Below are 26,721 nucleotides of genomic sequence, written 5' to 3'. Positions count from 1 at the left end.
CTAGGTGCATCATAAAAGGCTGTAAAGGGAGAGATCCAAGGACAGAAGACATACCTGGAACCCCTCACGTACCACACCTCTATCTTTCCTATGTGTGCTGGGCCCTGTATACGGGCTTGTCTACTTTCCAGCGTTAACGAGGAGCTGCTTTGGCGCATCCTTGCTACTTCTCTGCTGTTAACTCAATACTGGAAAGTTGAAGCCACTGGCAATAACATTCCCACTTTATAGCAAACATACATAATATTCTTAGAATATAATCACCACTACTAGCTCACTATAGATTACTCAAGTAATCTGAATGAAACTGATGTGTATTGCTACAGGAATACTCCGGCAACAGTTCATTTATTCTGCATAAAAGGGCCCTTTTCAACGTAATTCAAATGGATATATACCTTGTCACTTTTTAGCTGGGATTGGAATTGTCGTGAACATGGTGACTGTGGTCACTTTTGATAAACAGCTTTCAAGGGAAGCTTGGAAAATGATGAAAATGAGTGTAATGATATTCCTCTTCTCACTGCAAGGACCTGAGCGTTGCATACAGACTACCATTTAAAGAATTTTTCTCCCCTAAAGGCCTAAGTTTTCATCTTCTTCTGTCTCAGGTTTCTGGACAAGTCTCTTACAGTCAAGGAGTCTTGAGAAGAAAGAAGGTAATCGATACAATGCTAGAAAGGTAGTTTTACAAAACCACTTCTTTTGAAAGACCAGCACGATGACGTCTAACAGCTGACAGTGGCACCACTGTCATGTGTGGGTCCCACGGAGGAGGCCGAGACGTAGTGTCGGCTGGATCCTCCCAGTCTGGCTGTACATTGAAAGACAGCTTTCCAATATGGAAGGCTGTTATGTGAAAAGACATTGTGGGCTCTATGCTCTCTACTAAAAGTCAAATGCAAACTGACTATAAATCAGTTAAAATAACCAATCAGGCATATTTTTAAAAATCAGCTAAGAATCAAAATCCAGTTGAACACCGACTGCATCAGTAGAAGCCTGGTGTGGTATCCCCAGAGTAAAAGAGGTCCTGAGATTCTGTCAACTTCAGATGAGCGTTCAAACATTAGACAATCTCCGTAACACCTCGTCTTGCAACTGATGAGAAACATTCGTGAGGTTTCGGGGCATTTCTTAGTGCAGCAGAAAAAGCATTTTCAGAAAAAGCTCATTAAGACAGTATCTCAATTTCTCCCAGCTGTGAAATCTAGGTTTACAGTCAGAATAAACCCATTTGCATGCACCGTGGTTCCCCGGAGCCTCCCTGTTCACTCCAAACACCCTGTGGCGTGACTACTGACTCCTCAGCCACCACATCCTTTTACTTTTGCAGCCCTGACTATGTCAGTTCAGGGTATACACAGACAGGTGGTGAGACTGTCTACTCAGAAGCCTGCCAACTCGGGTCCCCAGGCGCACACCCTGCAGAGAGGCAAGGCTAGTGAGTGAACAGAAGACAATGGCGACGTAGCGCCTGAATACCGACCTCTTCGGGTACAAGCGGTTCGATCATGGGCGCGTCCTCCTGCCTGGCGGCTAGTCTCACTGGGGAGGTGGAGAGCCTCTTCTCCCATTCGTTTGTGATGGCAGTGTCTGTGGAGGTTTCTAAAAAGGTTCTTTTCAGCTCACTAATATTGGTTTGATGTTTCATCAGGTCATCTTGAGTTTTATCTAGCTCCTATATTCAGAACATAGAGAATCCAACAGTCAACGTTTTACATTTGCCTTCCTATCTGCGTGTGTGTGTGTGTGTGTGTGTGTGTGTGTGTTTTAAGTAATGTCAATCTCATTAGTAGTCAAAATAAAAGAATTCTGATCAGGGCTCATGACACTACCACAAGCACTTTGGTGAAAATGTGATATTTCTAAGGAAAAGAGAAGAAAAAAAAAATCCAGTTCACGCAAGCATAAAAATCAAAAGCGTTTTTGAAAGGCAAACCGTAGAGTGTAATTCACATGTAACCAGAAAAAATTAAAATGAATACACACAGAAAAAGGGATCTATATCTAGGAGAGAGGAAGGAATCAGAGTAGGCTGAGAAGGTATCCCCACTTATTCACAGGTGAGAGCACACAGTTCATGCATCATTGTATGAGCCCACGGGTATGCCACTAAAAGAAATGTCAACACGCACAAACATGCACTGGTATATACCAATACCAACCTCTAACATAAGATTACTATGTTTGACATACACATTTTCACCCTTTATTCGCTTAATCAGACTATTCTGAAAAAAGTGGAGAAGAAAGGGAAAAAGTAAGGGACACGGTAGTCACGGGAACCAATGCCGTCCTCCACATTGCACCGACAACACGGTAACCGGCTACGGAGCATGCTGGAAGACTGGAACACCGTAGACAGACAATGACTTATCACACACTGATTTTTGCTTTTGTTTTCTTTTTAATTTTCTACCTGTGCCTTGAGCTCTGCATCTTCCTCCTGGTCCGACTGCCAGCATCAAGAAAGAGTGGGAAATAAAGTCTTACCATGTAATTGACTCTAGGATTGCAGAACTATGGTCTATATCAACTTGCTAGAAGGGGGCACTAGTTTGTTCTTGTATACGGAGAGTTATTTCTTATATGCAAGCCACGACGTTCTCACATGTAATAGAAGACAGGAGCAAAAGATTCCTTGCCTAGTGGGTCTTTGACACTTTAACCCGGAGACTTTTAAGGGAGATCAGCACACACACATAAGTGGGAGGTTGACAGCTAGGGCCTGCCCTGTTACCCTTAATGAACACTAGGAAATGGTTCAGGAAGTGTGGGGAGCCACACTACAACTAAAATTCACAAGAATGGTTATGATCACCCAGTAATGAGAGCTCCCTGGGAATGTATGAATCTTTATAATCCCATGGGGTTAGCTATTATTTTCCCCAACTTGTAGGCCAGAGAACAGAAGCACAAAGACTTTAACACAGAGGTCCCCACACTTAAGAGCTTCTTGGAACCCTAAAAAAAAATAAAGAAATAAAATTTTTTTTTAAATTAAAAAAATAAAAAATGATACTAAATAAAACACAATAAGAAAGAATTTCTTGGAACCTTGAATTTCTTAAACCCATGTACTTAAAAAACACATTTGGGAAGAGAGAAGACTGATACGGTGTAAGTCAACAAGTTAAAAAAAAAAAATCACCTACCATCAACATTACCAGCATTTAAAATGTTCCTAAAAAATACAACCTTTGTCCAAAAGCCACTTCATTATCCTTATATTTCTCATCTCAAGGACCTGCTTAATCCTCAGACTGGTGTCTGAGTGCCGGTAACTAGGCCTCACCACAAGGGCAGGCAGTAGTAAGCCTGCGTCTCTCCCCAGGCTTGGGCGGGGGGGGGGGGCACCTGACCCAGGGCCTGGGCTCTGTGCTACGGGAGTTGTCCACAGTGTAATTACAGGTGAGAAGAGGGAGACCCCTGCCACAAATCAGTCCATCATGGTCTCCATCTCCTTAGCTCCTAATGGGGCAAGACTGCCTGCCTGGCAGTTTTGTTTCTAAGGAAATAAAACTGCCTGCTCTACTGTTGTCCTGGCTCCGGAGAGGAGGGAGGGGAAAGTGTTTAAAAAGCGCGAGAGTGCACAGGTAACCAACACGGTGCTGGTAACACACTAATTCTTGAGGGTATCCTGCATTCACAGATCTTTATCTTTACGCTTCACAGTCACCTATGGCGCAGGCAAGGGTTTGCATGCTTGAAATATTTATTACCTAACAACCTACAAAACTGCTATAAAAGAGTATTATCAAAATATTTTCCATTTAGGGCACACATTAAGATTACAGTGAAGTTTACTGAATGTATTAACACATAACTAATAATTCTTATAAAATCAAGATGTAATTTTGCTATATTCAGCACCGAAAATTATTAACTTGTAATAAATTTATACGTGATTGCTTAAAAGAATCTGGATAGTGGTTTTACAGTATTATTTAAAAAAAAATTTTTTTTTTAAGCAGGTTCTATGACTAAGCAGGGCTCGAACTCATGACCTCAAGATCAAGAGTCACATGCTTTACCAGCTAGGTGCCCCTACAATATGGCGATGATGATGATTTTTTTTTTCAATGCCAGTGCTGTTTTTTTAACTTAAAAAATTATGATTTCCAAACTTTGAATTGAACTCTGGCATTTCCCAAAGATGCAATTTAACAAAACTCCTTTTTAAAGTTTTTCTGAAGATATTTTCAATTAAGTACTATACAGATGCTATTCACATTTTAGTTCCTGAATATCTAAGTAGAAAAGACCGTTCTACCTGGATAATGGGAAAAAAAACTAAAAAAAAAACCAAAAAAAAACCAAACAAAAAAAACAAAACAGAGTGAACATATCACAAAGTAAAAAAAAAAAAAAAATCTACTAGCACTTTAGGAAAGGAATGTCTTGGCTTCCATTACCATAGATACTGTTTTTATGGAAATTTTCATTACTGGTAGAGAAAATTTAAAAAACACAAGTACACATATTAAATGTATCCTAAAGAATTTATAATGGATAAATGATAGCACAGTATCTTCCTATCACTGTTCGATGTGATCACTTTTTTTTTTAAATCAAATACAAACAGTAATTTGCCAATTTTTTCTTTGAGAATCCATTTCTTTTAAGGGACCTAGGTTGTATCCATCCAATCTACAAAACTGCGTATTTTAATAATTATTATTTGACCATCTGGGATTTAAGGGATTTCAAAAAATAGGTCTGTATCTAGTAAATAAGCTAATTAATTGTGAACTCTCCTCCTCCCTCATCATGGCTATCACACATAAACAGCCTCTCATTTGGGACAGGGGAATGTATATATATATATATATTTTTAAGTACTATTGGTTTGTCCAAGGGTTCTCAAAATGTGATTCTAAAATGGGCAGAGTCAACATCCCCGGGAACTTGTCTGAAATGCAAATTCTCGAGTCCCACCCTAGACCTTCTCCTTGACTGAGAAATGTGAAGATGGGGCCCTGCAGAGGACTATCCCAATGCAGGCCAGAGTCTGAGTACCACTGGTCTAGGCAGTAGAGTATATTTAACTCCTACTTTCCAAGTTAGAACTTAGCTCCACTCAAAAAGCTAATATGCTGAGTTCCCGAATGCAGAGACCCCTTCACAAGGCACTTTCGTTAGGCGACTATCAGACAGCTGCAGTGATGATACCAACCTCAGTGGCGGTGGTTTCCCCATCGGCCGCGGTGTCCGTGCGCTCACTGTCGGTCTATTGATCACAGAAGTGACCAGGGTCCGGGAGGAAGGCAGGAATAGAAAACAAACCCGTTTGGTCAAATAAGGTATGGCACGGGTGAAACAGTTCACTCTCTTTCTACGTGATCAGTATCCTACTACCTTCCCACAAGGATGCAGGTTCAAGCAAAAGCAAAAGAAAGGCCAGAGCTAGGTTTTCTCAGCAGAGCCACTCAGAGGAAGACCAGAGGCGCACAGCCTGCGGGAGCCGCAGGAACTGCATTAGCCGAGCTGACTTGTCTGGTTTCATGTCTCAGGAAAACCAAATTGTCATTCTTTCCCCCCCCCTTTCAACTAAACCCCCGAGAGAGATCTCTTAAAAATGTTTAATGCAAATAAAATTGACGTTTATATATATTTTTCTATTCTTGTAATGGGTCACATTTCAATGATAAATTACGATGTAAATTTAAATAAAAAGCTACTATAACAGTCACTGGACTTTCAGCCCCTCATTTATATCATGTTGATAATTTACACCCACTTATGACCATCAGGCTGTCTGCATTACCTATTAATTATAAAAAGCACATGCCAGTGACTCACAGGCATATGTTTTATATGTGAAAAATAGAACTCAATTTTCAAGTAGCAGGGTTCGCTTTTTTTTTATAGACTAAATGTGGTGTTTATTTTGCCCCACCCTCCAATATAAAGATGTGTATCGAGATATGTAAACATCTCTTTCCAAAACAACCATTCAAATGAAGCAAATTATAATAATTAAAAAAAAAACAGAGAAAGAGAGACATCTACTTGTAAACAAATAAAACAAAGCACAGCATTTGACAGAGCCTAAGTTTTCAAGGGAGAATGAGAATAGCAATTTCAGGATCGGTTTTGAAGCTGCTTCATAGAGGTTTATGATCGAAAACAAACGATTTTCTCTGGAGTATAGTAGAACCATCGCCATTGAAAATGGGACGCCTAAATGCCATAATACAATATTAGCTGACTTTCCCTCCACGAATGTCAACTGATCATTAATAAAATTCCCTGCAGCAAAGATGAACGATTAATATTTTGAAAACAAAAATCAAAACTGGGGGCTGTACACCTGTGAACCTGCCTCTTCAAGTAATCTTTCAATCCTGACAATAAGGACTGGCAAGAAAGACGACAGGGGCAGTGCGATGTTCACACCAACCTGACTCTGGCTAGGCTGGCTTCTTGGCACTATCCCAAGCTTTCGTTGTATATATTCCTAAAAGAAAATACGTTAAAAATTCATGTTTGGCATGTGCGCCCGAGGCGGCCAGCTACCATGACTTCAGTGGAACACAGTTTCCAGGAGTTTGGTAAAGAATGTGTGCAGACACGTTTTCATGACCTGGCTGCCTTGGCAACACCTGGTGCGGGGGGGGGGGGTGGTGGAGGGGGGACTATTGGTCTTCTCTTAAGGGTGATCACTGCTATGGCAGTAGCATGGCATCACCAACTGCCAGCCTAGGGAAAGGCCGATTTGACTTAGGGGGAGAGACACGGGTTATTGTACAAGTGCACAGAGTAGCTCAAAGAAACCTTAGGCTTTCAAGGACAAATAAGCATGACCTGTGCTTCCTGCGCTGCCCAGTTTTGTGAAACGCTTCCAAAGGGCTTGAAAGTATTTCTCCTCCTACATAATTTCCCTCGTGGCTTTAAAATTTACTAAAGCATCTTGGCTTCAGACTACAGTCATGGTCAAGAGCGGGGGCTCTGATGTCAGACTGACATAGGCTCAAATCCTTGCCATTTAAATTTGTGACACACTGGGCATGTTTCACATTTTAATCCCAATTTCCTTCCGGTAAAGTGGAGAAAGTAACAGCCCTAACTGTATCAGGTAATGGAGAGTAAGTGCCTTATAGAATGTCTGACATACACAGACGTAAAAGTGCCTATGCTAATTGTAATGATATTAATATAATGTTAGTTACATTATAATACTACATAATTATTACTACCATTTTTTCTAGCCATACCAAAAAAAAAAAAAATAGCTTAGGCCATATCTAAAGTCCCTTAAATTCCTACTGAGCACGTAATCAGTTATTCAACAAATACAGTGCATGATCAATAAATAGTCCATAAAAGAAGGCTGAATAAAGCAGCTTTTACAGCAACCGTTCTTTATATGACTGAACAAAACTATGAAATGTATAACATATTGCAAACTATCATATAATTCTGTTTACATAACTTAAAATGTTAAAAATCAGCTGATCTATTAATTTTTCCTAATTTGAATCTTTTTTATATTATGAAAAAAATTCCTCACAAATTAACACATAATTACAATCTACAGTATAGTGAGCTAAATTCAGCTCATGTTTCTTGACCGATGATTTAATATTCTGTTCCCTTTCTTCTGTGACCATTCTTGAAGGTACAAAAGAAAAAAATGATTGGTCAACAAGCGTTATAGTTGAAATGATTATGCCTTTCTCCACTGGGTTTCACTCTTGAGAAAGGCTGGAACTAATTAAGCCACACTGCAAGACGTGAAAACTTGAAGCAGGGATGATAAAATGTTTGAAAAGAATTATAGTCATTAGTGATTTTGCAAAATGAACGTGACCTAGCTGAAGCGTATGCTACATGAAATCATCGTTTAGTTGCCAAAGTGCTTGAGGCCTAGCGACTAAAACAGGCCATGTAAACAAATTTTTTTTTTTTTTCTTCTTAAATGGAATGACCTACATAGGAGCCCTCCGGCTCAGCCCGACCCGGAGGGCACAGCTCTTAACACTTAGGGTTAAGAGACGACATTGAACAGATGGCCACACGCGAAGTCTTGTGTCAGGAGGGCTGTAATGGTTGACCCAGGCCGGAGAGGAGGGCTACAAGGACCGCACCAGCCAGAGCTGGCTCGCAGTCTCAGAGATTTGCAAGAACAGGGACAGTTATCTGCTGGAAGGCTCCAGTCACGTGGTCAGTGGCTTGCACCGGGTAACTGCTGTGATTTGTTTTGCTGATGTAATGCAGACATGCCCAAATTTAACATTAATTTTCATGCACTGATTACAACAAGATGTACACCCTGGATTAGGCACAAGATCTGTGTGGTTTGCTACGGGAAAGTTCAGTTCTTGAGAATTCAGAAAAGCACAAAATGGCCATCTTTTTTGTTTTGTGTTAGCTTGACGACTAACTCCATTGCTAAAGGAAAAATATATGTCCAGGTTGGAATCCAGCTAATACTAACAGTCTTTGGAGATAATCTTGCATTCTAAATGTTGTCTGTTCTAGTCCTCCATTATTTGATAATATTGCCACTATGAGAAATAGCGATATTGAAAGCTAGGATTCATTCTCTTGAAATATTTTCCATGCATGAAAATTTAATTCTGTATTAAATAGATTTGGGGCCATACGACCTAAGAACCTTGAAAATGGTTGAAAAGGCCAAACTTTTATTTAAACATCTATGAGGCCATTTCCATTTTTTCCCTTCTGCTGCTAAGAAATGGTCATAATATCACTAAATATAGATACACACCTCGCAATTCTATATACTCACAGGTGTGCCTCAAATTATGATTTCTGGCTGAGCTGAAAACTGAACAGATTTTTTTTTTTTTTTTTAGTGTTGCTTTGACTTTGTGACTTTTTTTTTTTTTTTTTTTTTTAATGCTGGGCGTGCTGGGCTTGTCTCCTGCCACAAAAAGGCTTGCTTTGTGAGAACAGAAGAGCTGGAGGGGCCTGGGGAAGGGGTGGGCAGGGGGGTGGGTGGCAGCCAGGCCCTCTGTTGGCAACTTCTGTTCTTTTCCCCTGCGCTCTGTTTGAAGGGAACTGCTGGGCTGTTCATACAGCTGTGGAGTTGTGTGACAGGAGAGCAGTTAAGAGGCAAAGCTAACGGCTGCCATGTCAACTCACCCACTGGCTCGGGTAAGGGACAGGAGACAGACAGGCGGCATGTTTTCTCAGACAGAGGCTGCAGGCCCCGTCCTTTCTCCACTGAGCACACGCCGGGCTGAGAGCCACAGGGGCCTATCCAGCCTCCCTGACCTTCCCGGGCTGTCCGGTGTGTGTGGCTCTTTTGGCCTCTGCTGGCGTTGAAAGAATCACTGCCACCCAATCTATCCATTGGCACTGTTAGTGCTGATGAAGTTACAGCCCATTTTTACGGCATGCGGACATCTTAAAGGAATCTCTTCCTAAGTGTGAAAACCGCAGTTACTTCCGGCCCTCTTTGCGTTCCTACCGGCCACGGAGGTCATGTGGGCCTTTGAAGCTACCCAAGCATTTTCTGTGGCCCAACACACCCTTGGGGTCTGGCTCACCTCCGTGAGTCACAGTGATAGCCTGGCAATGACAACAGAAGGGCAGAGTGGGGACATTTCAGAATCCCCAGGGAGGAGAGGCACTGCCAGTTTGGGGAAGCCATCCACCCAGACGAGGATGGCACACCTCCGACGGGGTTCGCTGCCACCTCACCTTGAGTATCACGTACCTCCTGGTATCACCACTATGTGTGATTATCCCAGGACGCATTCTGGTAACGCTCCGTAAACCTGCGTTAAACTTATCTCTCGGTCTCCTGGGTTGTTTCCTTTATGACACGAGAACTGACCAGAACTTGAACCTAACCCTGATTTTTTAACATAGCTGACAGGTTATTTGAAACGGACGTGTGAGTCCTTCAGCATCCGGAGAAGTCAGCGGGTAGCGGAACAAATCCGGGCTGGGTGCAGCTGCTCCATCCACATGGCGTTGTGCCTAACCCTGGGGCCGGGTCGCACGCCCCGACACACAAAAACCTCTCACGTGTCGGCACAGACAATAAATGAGGCTCTGAAAGTAGGGCCGCTAGTGCGGTAGGCGCCTAACACTGTTTCGGCCCGAAGCCCCGACCACGACAGGGAAGTGTGCTCTGTGCCGAGGTACACACCTCTTCCTCTGAACTGTCACTCGGGTCATTGTCTAGTGAGGCACTCAAGGAGGCCGCCTTGGGCTCCAGGTAGCAGAGGCACATAGCCAGAGGGAAGGAGAGAGTGAGGGCATATGGCACTGAGAAGGAGGCGGAGAGCAGAAAGAAAAAGATGAAGAGGAAACAGGGCACAAGGGAGGGTGAGCGAATCGGGAGGTAATGCTGCAGGCTCTGGGGGAGGAGGTTGGTTTCCGACAGGTTGGGGAAAGAGAGGTACCCATCGTCATCTAGAAGAGAAGGGAACGACTCTGGGAGCTGCAAGGAGAAGGAAAACAGGGTGGTCCCTTTGCCGGTTTGCTGTTTGTAGCTAAAAGCCACATCTTGGTCCCCTAAGGACGGCCTCCCTTTGTGGTCAGAGTCCAGGGCGGGCTCTCCACGCACGGGCACGGCGCCTTGGGCCGGCTCGACACCCGGGGGTTGGCGGTCATTCTCCTTACACCTCCTACGGAGCTCTGGGGGGGGTGCAGGGGGACGATGGGCTGATGGGGGGGACGGAAGGCATGAGTCAGTGCCAAGCCCAGGTGACTGATGTGAAAGAGACAGAGAGAGACAGAAAGCAGCAAACAGAGGTGCAAAAGGACAAAAAGAAAACTGCAATTAGTTACTTTTCTTATGGGTATCAATATAAAATTGTAAAACAAGAATTTTAGCACTATGGTTGTTCATGTATTTAAAGTATTCAAGCCACATGCCAAAGATACCACGAATGGCTACTGTTCCCCCATCAGACTGTCGATTACAGGCTGCGTTGTTTTTTTTTGTTTTTTGTTTTTTTTTTTTAAGTCAGCACCGAAGATATTGGTGGGTAATCTCAAAGTCTACATGTTTCACACCATCCACAAAGTCTGTTTAGACCAACAATTCTAGAAAGCTTTAGGGTTTTGAAAGCAAACATAACTCTCAGATAACTTAAAATCAAGACTTTCAATAACGTCTCCTGATCTCCAGCTAATAGATCTGTTACTAAAAGTTTGGTTGAATTAAGAAATGAAAATGAATCCAAGATTTGATGATTTAAAGAAAAAAATCTTTAGCGTTACCTTTCCTCACTGAGTCAATTCCATCCCAAACAGGTGGGTTTCCAAATCAAGAAGTTTCTGGCCCCACTCCCATCTGATCAGTAGTGCCACTCAGGGAGCTCGACAATTAGCATTTTAAGGAGCTCATGCTCCATGCAGAATTGAGGTTCCTTTGAAAACTTCTATTTGGGCTCCTTTCTCCAGGATGTAAACAGAACTTAAAACTCAAAGGAGGGCTTCAATAAGGTAACTAGCAAAAACAATGTGTTTTCATGTGATGTGGCCCATCAGCCTTTCCCTTTGTATTATTTGTGGTCCATAAATAACAGAAAGGTACAATGTCCCAGCCTTCAGGTTGTTCGTAAGCGAGTGATCACTAGATGTAACTCCCCTGGTTTGAGTCCTTAACAGAATGAATGATAAAGGCAGGCATCCCCACAAAAGTGTCCCCGGGGAGTTCAAGCTTCTGCAGGGCAAAGAGAGGCCCTTTCCACTCTCTTTGGCCCCAGCAGCCTCTAGGACCACAGCCGGCTTCCTCTGCAGGTGGTAGAGGGCTGCTGAGCCGGGTGGGGGTGGGTGTGCGTGGAGGGAAGCCAGCAAGCTCCGTACAGGACCTGGCACAGCTCAGAAGCTGCTGGGCCCCAGGAGTTCAATTCAAGGTCACACAGAGCCTGAAGCTAGACTTCCACTGCTCTCTCTGACACTCTGTGTGAGTGTGCACGTGTGTGTGCATGTACACGTGTGTTTTGCCTAGAGACTTGAGAGCATGGAAATTAGTCGCCCTGGCTTGTAACTCCCAATCCTGACTTGGTAAATAAAAAGAGGGTAAGAACGTGCACAAATAAAATCGTATCACGGATCTATTAGAAGCGTCTCCTTTTAGGTATTAGACAAGTAGGTCTTTTCTCAAAACTCACATCTGACGTGAAGCGCTGTGTTTGAAATAAACATGACCCTGCACATATCTCATTCAAGCGAGAAAACAATGTATAAAGGATACAAGCTGACTTCTGCCTGCAGACCATTGTTCCCCTGCTGGCGGACAGCTGCCCAGGCACCTGGGGTGATCATTAGCCTGGGAAACATCCCTCCTCTCAAAGCAATCAAGGGGACCAGTCTTTTAAGAACTATTTTCAGTAATATACTTTCATTTTGGTTAAAAAAATGAGTTCCCTCTTTGTTACTTTTTGAGGAGGGGGAAGAATAAAACGAAGGTTTAATTTTCCAGGCCACTTATTTAAGTGGTTTTTCAAGGACAGCTTTGCACTGTGGAAAATGAAGACTGCCATCTGCCTACCTAAGCACAAGGTTGGGGCCACTGCCTTTCTGAAGGCATTTGGGTCAAAGTGCTGGCTTCTCAGAGATTCAGACTAGGAGAGTCACAATTTTTTGTCTTTTTGTTTCCCCTTAGCATAAATGGCAGGAGGGAGGATAGTTCAGTGCTATATTTTATATAAACAAATTGGTGGTCTTTTCAAATTCGATAAAGAGACACGGCCTGGGTCTATTTTGGGAGCAAATTAAAAGTCATTTCCTTTAATGTGCCACTTAATCACAGTTATACATCCACAAGAATTGTCGGCTGCTGTGGGTGATTTCGGGAAATCATGGAAATCATTTGCTTTTCAGGCATACTACCTTTTTCTCACGTCCTATTTACAAGCTGCCTTGACTTAATTGGAGAGTAAGAGTGTAGAAACAAAACTCAGAACAAAGCATGCCTGTTTTAACAGCAAGAGTGATCCAATATCCTTGCCGTCATCTCCTATCCTGTTTTTATCTTTGTGTTTGGTAAATAAATGACCTTACCTTGAAAAAAATGGATAGGGTTTCACGTGGAATATTCTGACACAACTACAATATGTTGTGGATCTACCCATCCCTGTGTAACTCTTGTCCAAAGAAGCATTTTTCTTTAGAGACCCAGGTGAGTCCCAGCGACAGAAATCTATATTTGAAGACCCCCAGTTCAAAAGAACACTTTTGAGTCACATCTGGGCAAGTTTTAGCACACCTGTGAGTTGCACAACATTTTTATTCTTGTGAGTTGCACAACATTTTTATTGTATTTCTTTTCACTCTGTACATTCCAGGAGCCACTCTGTTTTACCATCATCATTACCCACAAGCCTCCCAATATAGTTTCTTTTTCTTCTACTTTCAGAGAGCTGCTCTGCTACCTACAGGATCCTGAACCAGAAGCAGATTGTCTACAGGTTTCCTGACTTTTATTTTTCTGAAAAGTTGCTTTATAACGCCAGAGGACCAAAAATAAACATACCGAAAGAAATACTGGGTGAAATGAAGTTTAGAAATCTGATGAATAGAACACCTTGGAGAAATTGCTGCCAAATTCACCTTCCATCTTCCCTTGCAAAGTTCTGCCTTGATAGCTTTTTTCAAAACATGTCTGCTCGCTGCTCTGATGATTAGATTATGGTCACAAGGTAAGAGGGGAAATAGTGTGTAAATACAGAGGCTACGGTCACTCAGTAACTTGCGCTCAGAAGAATGGCAATGTGATTACTGTATATCTAGAAGACTATACAGTACTTGGGTAGGAGAATGGGGCCAGAAACAAAGAAAATAATTTTAGTGACAGTTCTGAAACGTGAGCCCAAACAGAAAAGTGTCATATGGCCCTAAGTGTATTTTTAAGATACACGGACAGGACGGCTGTTGAAAGTCTTACATAGCATATCAGTTCAAATAAAAATTTTCAAAACGTTAAGAAGGAAATCTTCCAGAAGACAAATGTCAACAGAGGAAACCATAATTTAGAAACTGACCCTATGAACGTGACTACTGCTGGAATTGGAACTACCCTAAGTCTGACTGATTAACACATTCCTGGTTTCTAGCCTCAGAATTATTAAGTAGCTCGTGAAAGTCTAAGCAAGCTCTCGGAGGGAGCTTGGGAGATGTACCTTTCCCTCGTGCCGTACTGCGGCCACCGGCGTGGCTTCCTCTGCCTTCTTCCGTCTCTCCTCTTCCTCGTCCCGTTCCTCCTCGGCCTTTTTCTCCGGAGTCACAGTGGTGATCAAGTTGGTCTGAGAGATGCCCTTTGTTGTGGCGTACTGGCCAGTACCAACCTCTGCAGCAGACACAGAATCCTTCATGTATATTTCATGGTTTTCATTCACTGACGCTAAAAGCAAATACAACCGAAGAAAAAAAGTCTGAAATAGTTAAGTCAGAAGGCTGAAGAGCACCACCGATTGCCCCGTTATGGAGAAAAGTACCCCTCCCCAGTCTGAAAACTCCAGTCAATGCTGCGGGCACCCGCACCTAAGCGCTCTCGGAGACACAGCTTTGTGTGTCTTCTATACCAGTGTTTTAAAATGACTTAAACGCTCATGTCGCGAGGCCACCAGAGTGAGTCTCAGGCTCTGCGGTGAGGACAAGCGCGAGCGTGGCGGCAGCGGAGGGGCGGGAAGCTGGGCTGCTGCGAGCCTGTTACCCCACAGAGTAACTGGCTGGCTCCAGCACAGGCGCCGGTGGTGAGTCCCACAGCTAAGAGCGGTATCTGCAGCGGACAACTGCTCTCATACACTTGACTCTGAACGCATCTTGGGAAGTGCCATTCAACAAGGAGCACCGAATTGGGTTCTTTAATTAGTCGTTAGCAATGGTTACAAGAGTCCATCACTCCTACTGTATCAAAAGTCCCATGGCTGATAATGAAAATTAACTATCTTCGTGGGATTATAAAATTTGGAGAGATTATAGAATCTGGACGGCAACTCTATTCAGCTGGAGTGCAGAAACGTTTTAATTTCTACTGCACATTAAAAAGATTACCGTGATATGCATACACTCCTTCATTTCGGATATTTTGGGAAGACAAGACAAATGTTGCTCATGAAATCCATGCAGATGTAAGACATGCAAACATAAAAGGTAGAAGACACAGCCTTTCAGCCCTGCTGAAATGTCTTAGTGAAAGATGCTTAATTCAGTGACATTTTTAAAGTCTGGTACTCATTAGTTTAGGTTGTAGGTGTATATAACTTATTTAAACTTACAAATGATTCTTTTCAATACACAGTAGCTGATCATGGGAAAAATGTAACCAGCTTCATAGTTTAGGAAGTTTAAAATGTAAACGTAAGAAAATATTCTGAAATCCTTTCATCAAAGCTAAACCATTTTGTTAAGGTATCTTCACTAAGATATTTTATATTTCCTCATACTGATAAGAGAAAGCTCATATGAGATGCAATTTCCCAATGGGTCAGTTAGGCTGTTGTACAGAGGATGCAAACTTGCAAAAAGCCACTTGTGTTCCAACATGCAGCCACGGCACCCTGCTCAACACCACAGGAAACATACGGGAATTGGCAGGACCCCAAAGAGTGAGAGACAACACATACTAACATCACTTTCAGGCAGGGAGGAAGAGACAGTATGCTATTAGTACATTTGTTTCACAATTGTCTTTTGCTTGCTTGTCAACAATCATTATCACACAAAAGGCCATGAGGAAAACCACGTACACAACAAATGTGTTCCCTTGGGTACACATCACTGAACAAAGTGGATGAGAGCCTGGGAAAAAAGGTGTGATTCTACGAAAGTTCCTTCGACACTGACTTATGGAATACACAGAGTTTACAGAGATTCTCTAAAGGAGAAAGGATAAATGGAACAAAGCAGTAAGAAAAGCTTCAGTGTTAACGTGAATATTTCAGCATCTGAGTTCAACCCGAAATGGCCCCAATAAACGCTTTATTCCCAAGGTTTAGCTCCACGTTAGAGATTTGAAAAACAGGCAACTATTAGAAAATACAGAATGGTTAATTAACGTCATAGGCCAGCTCACAAAAGCCTATAAGAATAATCATGAATGTAATTATTATCACACCTGAAAGAACGCTTTTGCACGTCTCATTCACTCTTTGTTTGCAAACAGCCTTACCCCCATTTTAGAGATGGTGACAAAAACTGAGACCTGGCCAAGTTTAAATCACTTGCCAGGTGCTACTCGGATGGACTTCAGTCTGGGTTTACCTACCAGGTGAGTGCTTTTCTGCTTCACCAGTAACATACATAATATAGCACAACTGACACAATTTTGACTTCCTCTACCAACTGTTTATAAAGTATTCCATTAGCAAAATACAATCCTCTAAATCGGAGGATTCAGGGAGTATGCCACCCAATCAGCCACATTGGGCTACAGGGAAAGGGAAGAGAGAGCCGGGACTGTGGTGAGCAGTGGCAAAAATATAAGGAGGAAGGGGAGCCCAGGCACTTGTAACTTCGTTATTTTTACTTGTTTTTACTCTATTTTGACTATTTTATGTTTTTGCTTATTATTAAAGTTGTACACACATGCTAGAAACTTACTCTTTTTATATACACAGATACGTTTTCTATAAAACCACTAATCTCCACGTGGAATTAGAAGCAGAGACTTGGCCATGCGTCACTTTCTTTTTTTAATTTTTTTTAATGTTTACTTATTTTTGAGAGAGAGAGAGAGAGAGAGAGAGAGAGAGAGAGGGAGAGAGAAAGTGGGGGAGGAGCAAAGAGAGAGGGAGACAGAATGTGAAGCAGGCTCCAGGCTCTGAGCTGTCAGCACAGAGCCCCATGCGGGGCTTAAACTCGTGAACCACGAGATCATGACCTGAGTTGAAGTCAGAGGCTTACCCAACAGAGCCACCCAGGCACCCCAGCCATGAATCACTTTCTAAGTATTATTCCAGCTGCCGTGTGTTGTTGAAGGAAGCACATTTGTGCGAAACTATGGACGGCAACACAAAACTGTCACACAAGACAAAAATTGCTAAAAACTCACTACTATGTCATTCCTTAGAAATGTTATTTACGTGATCCTCTCCCTGTTTAACTTCCGCATTTGACTTAACGGTGGAGAACATTTACATGGCAATGCTCCCCCAGTCCATCTGGTGCAGTAATTAATATTAACAGGAGGATTTAACTTGCAGCCTCTGGCTCTACCATTTAAATGTCATCCTTTCTATCAGCTATCACGCACTGACTGGAAACAGTCACAATTTATCCCTGAAAATTTTGCAGAAACAGAGATAAATTTAACTTATGGTCTTCCTTCTGAAACAAACTGACTGAAACAACCCGGTAATCATTTAAGATCTGCCAATAAGAGAACCAAGTTACTTACAGAGTACGTGACACTGTATTTAGAATGAGATAATCTTTCTCCAAATTTGGGGTGCTGGCTGATGAAAGCTACGCTCTTCATTCCCTAAGCATCATTCTTTTATGGAGTAATTTTATATACATCTACCAATAACAGACCTTACACTCACCGAGGCACCTTTTTTTTTTTTTTTTTTTTTTTTGTCCCCGAGGGTGGGGGTTACAACTTGTCACTGGGCCACGGACCGAGTGCTTTTTATTTCACTCTCTTCTCAAGAGGACCTATGTTCACTGAAAGCTTGGGATGGTTTCATACTATTTCTGGGTGGCCATTCGTGATTATTATTACTAAAGGTTAGGAAGTGATGCCTACCTCCATCCAAGCTGCGAGACATGGTGTAGCGTTTGCTGGATGAGCGTTCGAAGTAAGGGGCAGGACGATCTATCAACGCGCTGGCTCTTCTCGTTTGGGCTTGCGTCCTGCCACTGTAACGAAACTTGGAGCCCAAGGTAAGGAATTTCTTTGGAGGTGCTTCTGGTAACAACAGTCTAAAGATATTAAAGAAAAAATGCGAGAGAGACTGTTGAGTCCAACATTAAGAATGCTATCTCAACTTTTTCAGCCAAAGGTAAAGTGCTTTGTGCGTTTAACATATAACATGTTAAATGCATGTGGTTTAAAAATTTTTTAAGTATTTATTTTTGAGAGACAGGGAGAGACAGACAGACAGACGGACAGACAAAGCACGAATGGGGAGGGGCAGAGAGGAAGACACAGAATCCGAAGCAGGCTCCAGGCTCTGAGCTGTCAGCACAGAGCCTGATGTGGGGCTCGAACCCACTAGCCGTGAGATCATGACCTGAGCCGGAGTCGGGTGCTTAACTGATGGAGCCACCCAGGCGCCCCAAATGTGATTTTATAGGAAAAAAAATCAATTCCCACAGTACATGTCAACCAGGGAGTTGTAGAGAGGCTATAAATACAATGGGAGTTGGCCTGGACTCCGTGAACTTTAACATCTCATGCAACTGAAGAGTTTATGGTTCTATAAACCCAAAGAACAATTAAATAGGTGATCTTGGTGAAGAAGACGGTGATAAAATTTGCTATTTCATAGAAACAAATCTGATAGTCTGAGTAAACAAAGGAGCCCAGTGTATTAAGAAATGACTGAAATGTTAAGGAAGGGATTGAATCCTTGAAGTGGGCATCTTATAAAAATAATGAAAGGACACTAAAGGTAATAAAGAAAGGGGAAGCAGGGCAGATAAAGATTTCTTGTCAAGAAACCTGGTGACAGTGAACTTGAAGGAATAGAAAGGATATTCTTCCACATTCTTCCCCACAAACTTTTTCAGTAGAAGTGATTCCAATTGTTCTAATTCTTCCTGAGGAAGAAATGAAATCGTCTTGACCTACCTGAAAAATGTGTGATGTTCAACACATACTTTCCATAAACGTTTGGCAGCTCGATGGTTTGGCAGCTTAAACCCGATGGTGCTTTCAAATTGTTCAAACTAAATTAAAACAAACAAACAAACAAACACATATTGAGGAGTAAAGTCAGGTTTGCAATTATAAATAAAAGAAAATCATTTACAAATCATGCCCCCCACAAGTTTTTTCCTTTACTCACAAAATCAAGCGCTATTTGCAGAATTCATGCTATACATATTATTCATTAAAAAAACAATCTTGCATTTATTCTCCTTAAAATGCTGCAGACATAGATAACCGCATTATGCGTGTGTTTTATGTCCGAGTATGGATTTTATGAAAACGGAATGCAAAAAAAGACAGCATCGGGATTTCTTCCAGAGGCCAATTTGTCCTGATCTCATTTTTAAGCCTTATTTTCATGGTGTCTCTATGACACCATGACTTCAACTGGAATATACATACAGGAATAAACACAATGTTTGGAGTCTACAGCATTTTCAGGAAGACATTTTCTCCCAGGATCTGGTAGGAATATATGCATATGTCCTAGGTATTTGATGACTTGGTATCAGATATTGCTGATTTTGTTTATGCATTCTAATCTATGGATTATTTGATATTATATATACAAACATAGATAGGGAGAACACGATTTCCTATCTTTCAGCATGTATAGTTCAGATGATAATCTATCAGCCATTTGATTTCTCAAGGCAAAATATCCGACTTCCTAATGTATTTTAATATTATTATGGCAGATGCTCAATATTTATTTATTTTCTGCCGACAGTATGCATCAGGCCACCAGAGGGCAATCATTTTAAACAGTAAAAGCTTTCCAAAAGAGCATTAAACAACTGGACTGTTGACACAGTCAACAGAAAAAAAGTAATTTACATAGCAAAGAACCAAGAAGAGGGGCCTTATGTGTGGCATAGGAGATATAACTATGCTTGACTTCGATTTCTTATTTGAGAGGGACGAGCTGGGGTTGGGGGTGGGGAGGCTGGGAAATACATCACAAGCTATTCCAACTACAACTGCCTTTCCCAATTTTTCACTCACTCTGGACGTTCACACGGAGGGGTAAGTTGTAAAAACCGCTATTGGCCAACAGCTGCAGCCAATCAGCAAACCAGAGCATTCTGGATCGTGACTAAACCATCCTTCAGTTATTCATCCCGCATCTAATATGCACCATACTCGTGCTCGCGGCTGCCAAGAAGCCGGGCAGGTTTTCTTTCCTGCTATCCTCACGCTGTTTGAATGCTTCTCTCTCTCTCTGTGCTTTGTACCAATTTCTCAACCTCTTCAGAGCCTTTGTGCCACCACTCATTTTCTCCCTCACTCATTCTTCTCAGCCTATTTACATGATTGTAAAAAAGTGGCGGGGGGGGGCAACTTTCTTGGAGCCTGCTTCTGCCTGAAACACAACCCCATCTCGCTCCTTGACAAAGGTCAAGAAGGAGAAGCCTTGGCTACTGCACCCCTTACCTCACTGCCACCTGCAGGGTCCTCCCACCATCTTCTCGAACTCTTCAGTGTCACACCGGGCTTTGTCAAGTCGACGCACTTTTCTTAGTTCTTAGCCCACACGTCTTGTCAATAGCATCTGGCCCCGCTGGTTCATCATGTGCCCAGAATCTCGTCTCCTTGTCACTTGGGACTGTTTCCTGCCCCTTTTCTTTCTCTGGTTGCTTTTCTTCATCCCCCTACGGTCCTCTTCTGCCTACTCTTCCCTCTCAAAAAGTGATGTCACCCAGGGTTTCTGTCTGAGGGTCTCTTCTTTTCTAACTTCCTTTGTTCTCTGGGCAACTTATTTCCTGCCTGAGGCCTCCAATAGAATGGATGCAGTGGATGACTCCTTTAAACCTGTATTTCTTACTATGCAAGAATCACCCCCTGAAAATGTCTCAGAGGAATTTAATTTTTTTTTTCTGAAATTCTCTGTTTTCCCCTCTTATCTAATAATATCACGTCCATCAACTTCACGCATGCCAAGGGAAGGCCTCTGATCATCATGGACTCCTTCCCCTCTTTAGCACCCTCCTCCACCCTGTGTCCAAGACCTACTGGTTCTGTTTCTGAAACCTCCCTCACAGTTGCTCCTTCTGTTCTATTCCCACAGCCTCTGCCCTAGTTTAGGTCTTACCACATCTCATTGCTAACCTGCAGAGTTTCATTCCAAATTATTCATCTAGCGTATCACGTCCTCTTGAAAACCTCCCATGGCTCACTACTGTCTCCTGATGCATTTCTCCAGTGTTCCCATCTGGGCCCTCACCCCAGCCTGTTTGTTCCACGTTATGTAGAATTTTCTCCTATGTGCGATACATATCATGACGACAGAATTCTAAGTGCACGAGACTGATTCTTTGCCAAACAGAAAGTCCCTTAAGGATAGGGACCAACATCGTGCTCAACGATAAACAGGTGCTCGCTTAGTAAATGTTGGATGAACCAAACATATTATCGGTTATAAGTTTAATATGCAATTTTAGGGAATTATAAAAAACTAATTTCAGGTATTTACATGAAAAGCTTCCAGATTATTTCAGTCTTCACAGACAAGTTTGACTTTATATTTAAACAGGATTCCTTGTTTTATAGTATGATTTAAAAATATGTTTAAAGTGAGGTACAACGGACATATAACATTATGTTAGTTGTGGGTGTATAACATGATTCAATGTTTATGTGTATTATCACCACACATAGTTACAGATCTTTTTTCTTGTGATGAGAACTTTTAAGATCTGTTTTCTTAGCAACTTTCACATATACTGTACAGCATTATAACTGTAGTCACCATGCATCACATTACATCACATATAACCTGATTTTTAAATTACATTTTCCACCAATGGACAGGCTGACTTGGAAGACAGGAGATCATTCTGTATTGTACCAGAAAAAGTTCAGAGACACGGATGAGCTGCCAACTTAGAACTCTGCCTGCCTCCATTAGATTATGCATGCTCGTTAGAAACTGGATGTTTATTCATCATCTATTAAACAGATCATAGGTGGTAAATATCTCCCGTTATGTGTAAACCACTTTGGAGGATATAAGTAGTTCAGGATGGTTGTACCCGAGGAGCAATGATAAGTTAACGATTTTGATTTTTTCATCAGTCTACCTGATGGAAAGAAAAAGGCAGAAATGTACGAGGCTATGAGACGCTTATGTAATTTACCCTTGGTGTCTCTTGCTATAATCTTTCTTGTGCTTTGATCACATTATCGCTAAGCTATACATGTTAGGGTGCCAACAGATTTGGAGTACAAAGACAGGTCATGGACATGTAAAACAGAGACAAACAGGAAGAAATCTATTTTTTTATTCACAAAAGGTTTAGCACCTAAGAGTTTCTTTTATACCGCAGTTGGAAATATACAAAACATTGTTCACAAATCCCGATTTTACATTAAAAGCTTCAAAAATAAAACTTTTTCAATCTATGCACTGGGACAAAATTAGAATCAAACCACTGAAAAGAAGCAAATGTTTTATTTATTGCTGTTTATCAGACAAGTCTACGATAAATTCTCCTCGGCACTGAGACAGAAATCACCATGTCCTATGATGTTCAGAACTTGGGCGCAGGCAATTTAAATCTTTGTTTGCCATCAGGTGCCTTTTTGTTCAAGGTACACGCAAATGCGGGGCTACTTACCTCTCCTGGCCGTATCTTAATGTAAAAGTTGTTCCGTTTGTATGAAATTTTTAGAACCTTAGGCCAGGCAAATCTGTTTATTCTCAGTCGGTCACGATATATCAACAGACCACTCGCACAAACTCCTAGCATAATTTCTACTCCTTCAGAATCCTGGAAAAGAGCACCAAGAAACAATGGATCAGTATTTCACTTTTTTCCACTGACAGCTGAGTAGGGGATTTAAGCTTCCATGAAAGAAGCTATAGTTGACTACCTATAGCTCTAATTTAAATACGAAGAACACTGCAGCCATTTTTTTTTTTTAAACACTGCCACTAAGTAATAGGCTCCTAATGAAGATACTAATCATTATGGAGATATGTCAGAGTTAAACTGGCTCACGCTCAGGTATCTTACAATGTAAATACCGCACACAGAGAAGGTCGACCAGATGATGTGTTAATAGCAGGAAGAAATCATCGCTGCCCTTCTAAAATGGTTACAGCCGTTTAATGTGTATTAACTCCTTTCATTTTTACGGTGATATTTCGAGAGAGGTGCTATGACTGTTCCTAGTTTACAGAGGAGGACACTTTTCCGGCATGGAGAGGTGAAGGGTCCTTCCCAATTGAATATGAGCAGCCTGGCTGCAGAGATAGAACGTTCAGCTGATATGTATACTAACAGAGAGGCTCTGCCCCTTCTCAAGAGTGTTTTGGAGTTTGTTCCGTTAAAAGAGAGCCTTAGAAAAAAATCTTTTTTACATACCATTAGTGTCAGAGTGAAATTTAAATATAAAATCATTTTTTAAATTACGAGCGTACTTCCCCAACGTGCCTAGAACACACACACTGCCCAGTTGCAGTCACATTTGAAAACCGGTTCACATACATGAATATCAGCACATTTTCTATAGGTATATAGTTTTCTTTTTTTAAGTAGGAGCATGCTATATTTATAGCTTGTTGTTCTGCTACTTGGCACATTTACTTCACCTTTAGGTCACTTCCTAGGGATGTGGGATGAGAAGTCTCAGAGATCAGAGGTCATCAGGGAGGTCATATAAAGCTCAGGAGACCGAGTGTGTCCAGCCTATGCCCCCCACATGTTGTATTTGGGTGAAACGGGGTAAAATCAACCCATGTGATGGCCCTGAGTGGGGGAGACACAAAGGACAGAAGGCAGGACTGTGTGTGAGGCTCCATCCCCATCTCCTTGTCACACTGGATGTTGGAAGCAGGGGGCACATAGGAGGTGAAGCTGAGGTCTTCTGCCACATATTAATCAGCAGGACTGTCCCTGGAACTGAGTCACTCTGCAGCGGTGAAGAGGGGAGGGGGATATGGAAGAATCCAAACAGGAGAGTCTGACTCATCCCCACTGTGGGCATTTACTTCCTCAATCTTGCCAGTGCAAGGCAGAAAATGAACATTTCCAGAATCAAAAATAAATATTTCGGTCCATCTCTAGGAAATTTAAGTCTACAAATACCATCTAACTGGATTAAAATGAAATATTTTACCCTGGAAACAGATCGCTCCATTAAGGTACAAAATTACTCTACACAAGTGGAAATACTTGATGGCAGGATATTACAACATAATTAAATTCTGAGGAGAGCTCAAAGACCAGAAACTGTCCACCATTTATCAGGGGCTTTCATCTGAACGAGCAATTGGAAGAGCTAGAGCCTGATACTGACAAATAGCTGGCACTATTGATCCTTCAGAACCACCAATGTGCTCACAGGGCCGCTCAGAGGTGACTCCTCGCGCCCGGAGCAGAAATGCAGGCACGAGGGGAGTACTGTTTGATTAAAGGTCCTTCATTCGCTTTCTGGGTGATAAATACAGAGCTTAGTTGGGGAACTAGGCCTTTGACCTACGGAAGAAAGGACACTTAAAAGCTCTTTCGTTGTTATTATTATTTTTAAATCACCCATTAGTGTCTTTGAGTAACGAGAAGCCAGAATCCCTCCTGGGGAAGATGAGGAAGCCTCCTCTGACCCCTCCTCTCCACCACACAGGCCTCCCGCGTCCCTGTATCATTCTGTCGTGGCCAGCACACCCCAAGCAAGTGGCGCTCCAATCAGCTCCCTCCCATACCTTGCTCTCCTCAAGACTGGAAGCTGCTTGAGGGCAGGAGCTCTGTTTTACCTTTGCCCAATCAGCGGTCAGACAGCACCTCCCTAGCAGGCATTAAGCCATCACACGTTTGTTGAAAGAGAGGGCAAGGGAAGAAAGAAAACGTCAGGAATAGGTGGGGTTTTACACTGAACCAACATTTCCATGTCGTTATTCCGAAGTAACAACAGAGTAACATATTTGATTATCAAGTGTTCTGCCACAGCCCGTAGTCCTGACGTCAGCTTGGTAATTTTTTTGTACTGAAAGCTGTCACCGCGGTCTTTACTGGGGACGTGGGTGTTTCCCTACCAATAAACACATTAGATGCTCCCTTTAGCAGAGAGCACTGAAGGGAGATCTGGATGGTCTCAGTCTACCATAATTAAAATAAATGAGTGTACTATTCCCTTAATTTAAAATCACTGCTCAAACTCTGCATCCTTCACTTATCACTTGGTCCATGGGATACCCAGTAAGGAGTTTTAGCTGTATTTCAGAATCTTATATGGAATAAATGACTCCGACAGCACCTACTCAGACTGACATTAAATGACAAACAAGCAGAGGCAGTCTTCCTAAGAAAAAAAGACAAAGCATTTAGAATAGGTTTTCCAAAACAAGGGACCCGCATCTAATAATATGTTAGGTATTCTTTATAGAGCCATGGAGTCCAAAATCACAATTCAGAAATTCTAAATAGGCCCTAAAGCCCAGAGCTTTATACCATCCACAGAAGAGAAGCATCTCACTTATAACCGGAAATCAGTTCTAATTTAATTCAGTAAATTTCCTCCTTGAAATGATGGAGTGTGGCTGTGCCAGAAAATGGGAGTCCGCAGCTGAACATTCGTTATACTTAATATTCAGATGAAATCCTGTAATAGGCTGCATTGGTGCTTCCTTAACTCTTTCTTTTTAATTGGCGTGATTTCAAATCGTATTAGTGAATGAAAAAGCAGTGATCTATTTTAATTTAGTAGCTATAGCAATGTTAAGTGATTTTTATTTGTACTGATAGGAACACTGATAAATCTAGAGCTGTACTGCCCCAAATGTATGCCCTAATCTTTTACTTATTTATTTTTCCTGGGCAGTAAGTGATTCATCGTGAGTAATGTAACTCAAAAAACAAGCTTTCAATTTGCTCGAATTTTCAGGCTACCTTCATTTCCTTCTTGTTTCCTTATCTGTTAGCCACCTAGGGAAAAGCTCGAAGAGAAAAGCAATCTTAGCGTATGTCCCTATCTTTTTTAAAATCCTCATCCTGCCTTCTATAGCATAAAATACACAACATTTTCTTATCTGAGTGAGAAAGAAGTGAAAAAACAGAATAACAAACTGGCAAGGAAATAGAGCTATAGCTGCTGTTGTAATTACACACCAATGTCAAAGAGCTCGGCATTCCATGTACCGACACATCCCTCAGATAGGTATGCCCCAGCCGAGTCTATGAGATTTTGCTAGTGTTCAGGCCTTCAGGCCTTGGAAGTGCCTGTCCTGTATGATCTACAGCATGGTCTGCAGACATAAGCAATCAAACCTGCGTTTATTGGATGGCCACCATTTCCTTGTCCAAACTCAGTGGGGATCAGTCTGCTTACTGAGAGCCAACCAGGGAGGGGCCTTACTTCTAGCATCAACAGAGCCTGCAGATCATAGACGGGTCCCCTGGGTTGGTGCGAGCCAGCTGAAACTCTCTTCATTTCTTGGCCCCAACCTTGACGGTGTAAGATACTTGAATGCCTGGAAGCCCGTTAACTGCGTGTTCCTTGGGTCCCAAAACTGGTGACTATGCAGTCCGTTAGTACTAAAGGCACGTTCCCATACGGGAGTGATAGTCTCTTGACAGCCCAAGTCAGAAGAAACTGCCTCTGAACTTCAAACACTCATCTTTTTAAGGCTACTAAAAGTTCCAGCATCGATCCCCACAATCCTAACAAATTCCTATGTTTTGGATGAAAGTTTTCGTAAGGCTTCCTGTGCTTCTCCAGTACCTTTGTTCATAGCTGCTCAAATAATAGACTAATAGCCCCTACAGTCATTCTCTCACTGCTGAAAAATACAGAGATTATGGGAAAAGTGTGACCCAAAGTAAACAGCTTTATGCATCTTCGCCACCTCAACCCTCCTACAGCCTGGTCCCAACTTCTTCAAAAGACTCCGTAGCCAAGATAGAATTTTAACA

The 26,721-nt window shown here is 42.1% G+C and overlaps 1 protein-coding gene across 34 annotated transcripts in view; it reads right to left on the bottom strand.

Moving 5' to 3' along the window:
- Positions 1–26,721, bottom strand: part of EPB41L3 (erythrocyte membrane protein band 4.1 like 3) — a 227,110-nt gene that overhangs the window by 11,721 nt on the left and 188,668 nt on the right. For 11 of the 34 annotated variants that reach the window (XM_053205952.1, XM_053205945.1, XM_053205950.1 and 8 more), the window contains 9 exons: positions 22,429–22,581; positions 18,731–18,828; positions 17,684–17,859; positions 14,115–14,335; positions 10,130–10,693; positions 5,180–5,233; positions 2,423–2,458; positions 2,169–2,234; positions 1,490–1,681 (listed from right to left, as the gene is read on the bottom strand). In XM_053205952.1, the coding sequence (XP_053061927.1) occupies positions 1,490–1,681; positions 2,169–2,234; positions 2,423–2,458; positions 5,180–5,233; positions 10,130–10,693; positions 14,115–14,335; positions 17,684–17,859; positions 18,731–18,828; positions 22,429–22,581 (1,560 nt within the window). The remainder of the gene's footprint in view (positions 1–1,489; positions 1,682–2,168; positions 2,235–2,422; positions 2,459–5,179; positions 5,234–10,129; positions 10,694–14,114; positions 14,336–17,683; positions 17,860–18,730; positions 18,829–22,428; positions 22,582–26,721) is intronic. The other 23 variants (XM_053205957.1, XM_053205968.1, XM_053205973.1 and 20 more) reach the window with 13 other exon arrangements.

This window comes from Acinonyx jubatus, chromosome D3, assembly GCF_027475565.1.
Source record: "Acinonyx jubatus isolate Ajub_Pintada_27869175 chromosome D3, VMU_Ajub_asm_v1.0, whole genome shotgun sequence".
In the NCBI taxonomy this organism is placed as follows: domain Eukaryota; kingdom Metazoa; phylum Chordata; class Mammalia; order Carnivora; family Felidae; genus Acinonyx; species Acinonyx jubatus.
The sequence above is the reverse complement of the archived record's forward strand: the minus strand, read 5'-3'. Positions and strand labels throughout refer to the sequence as shown.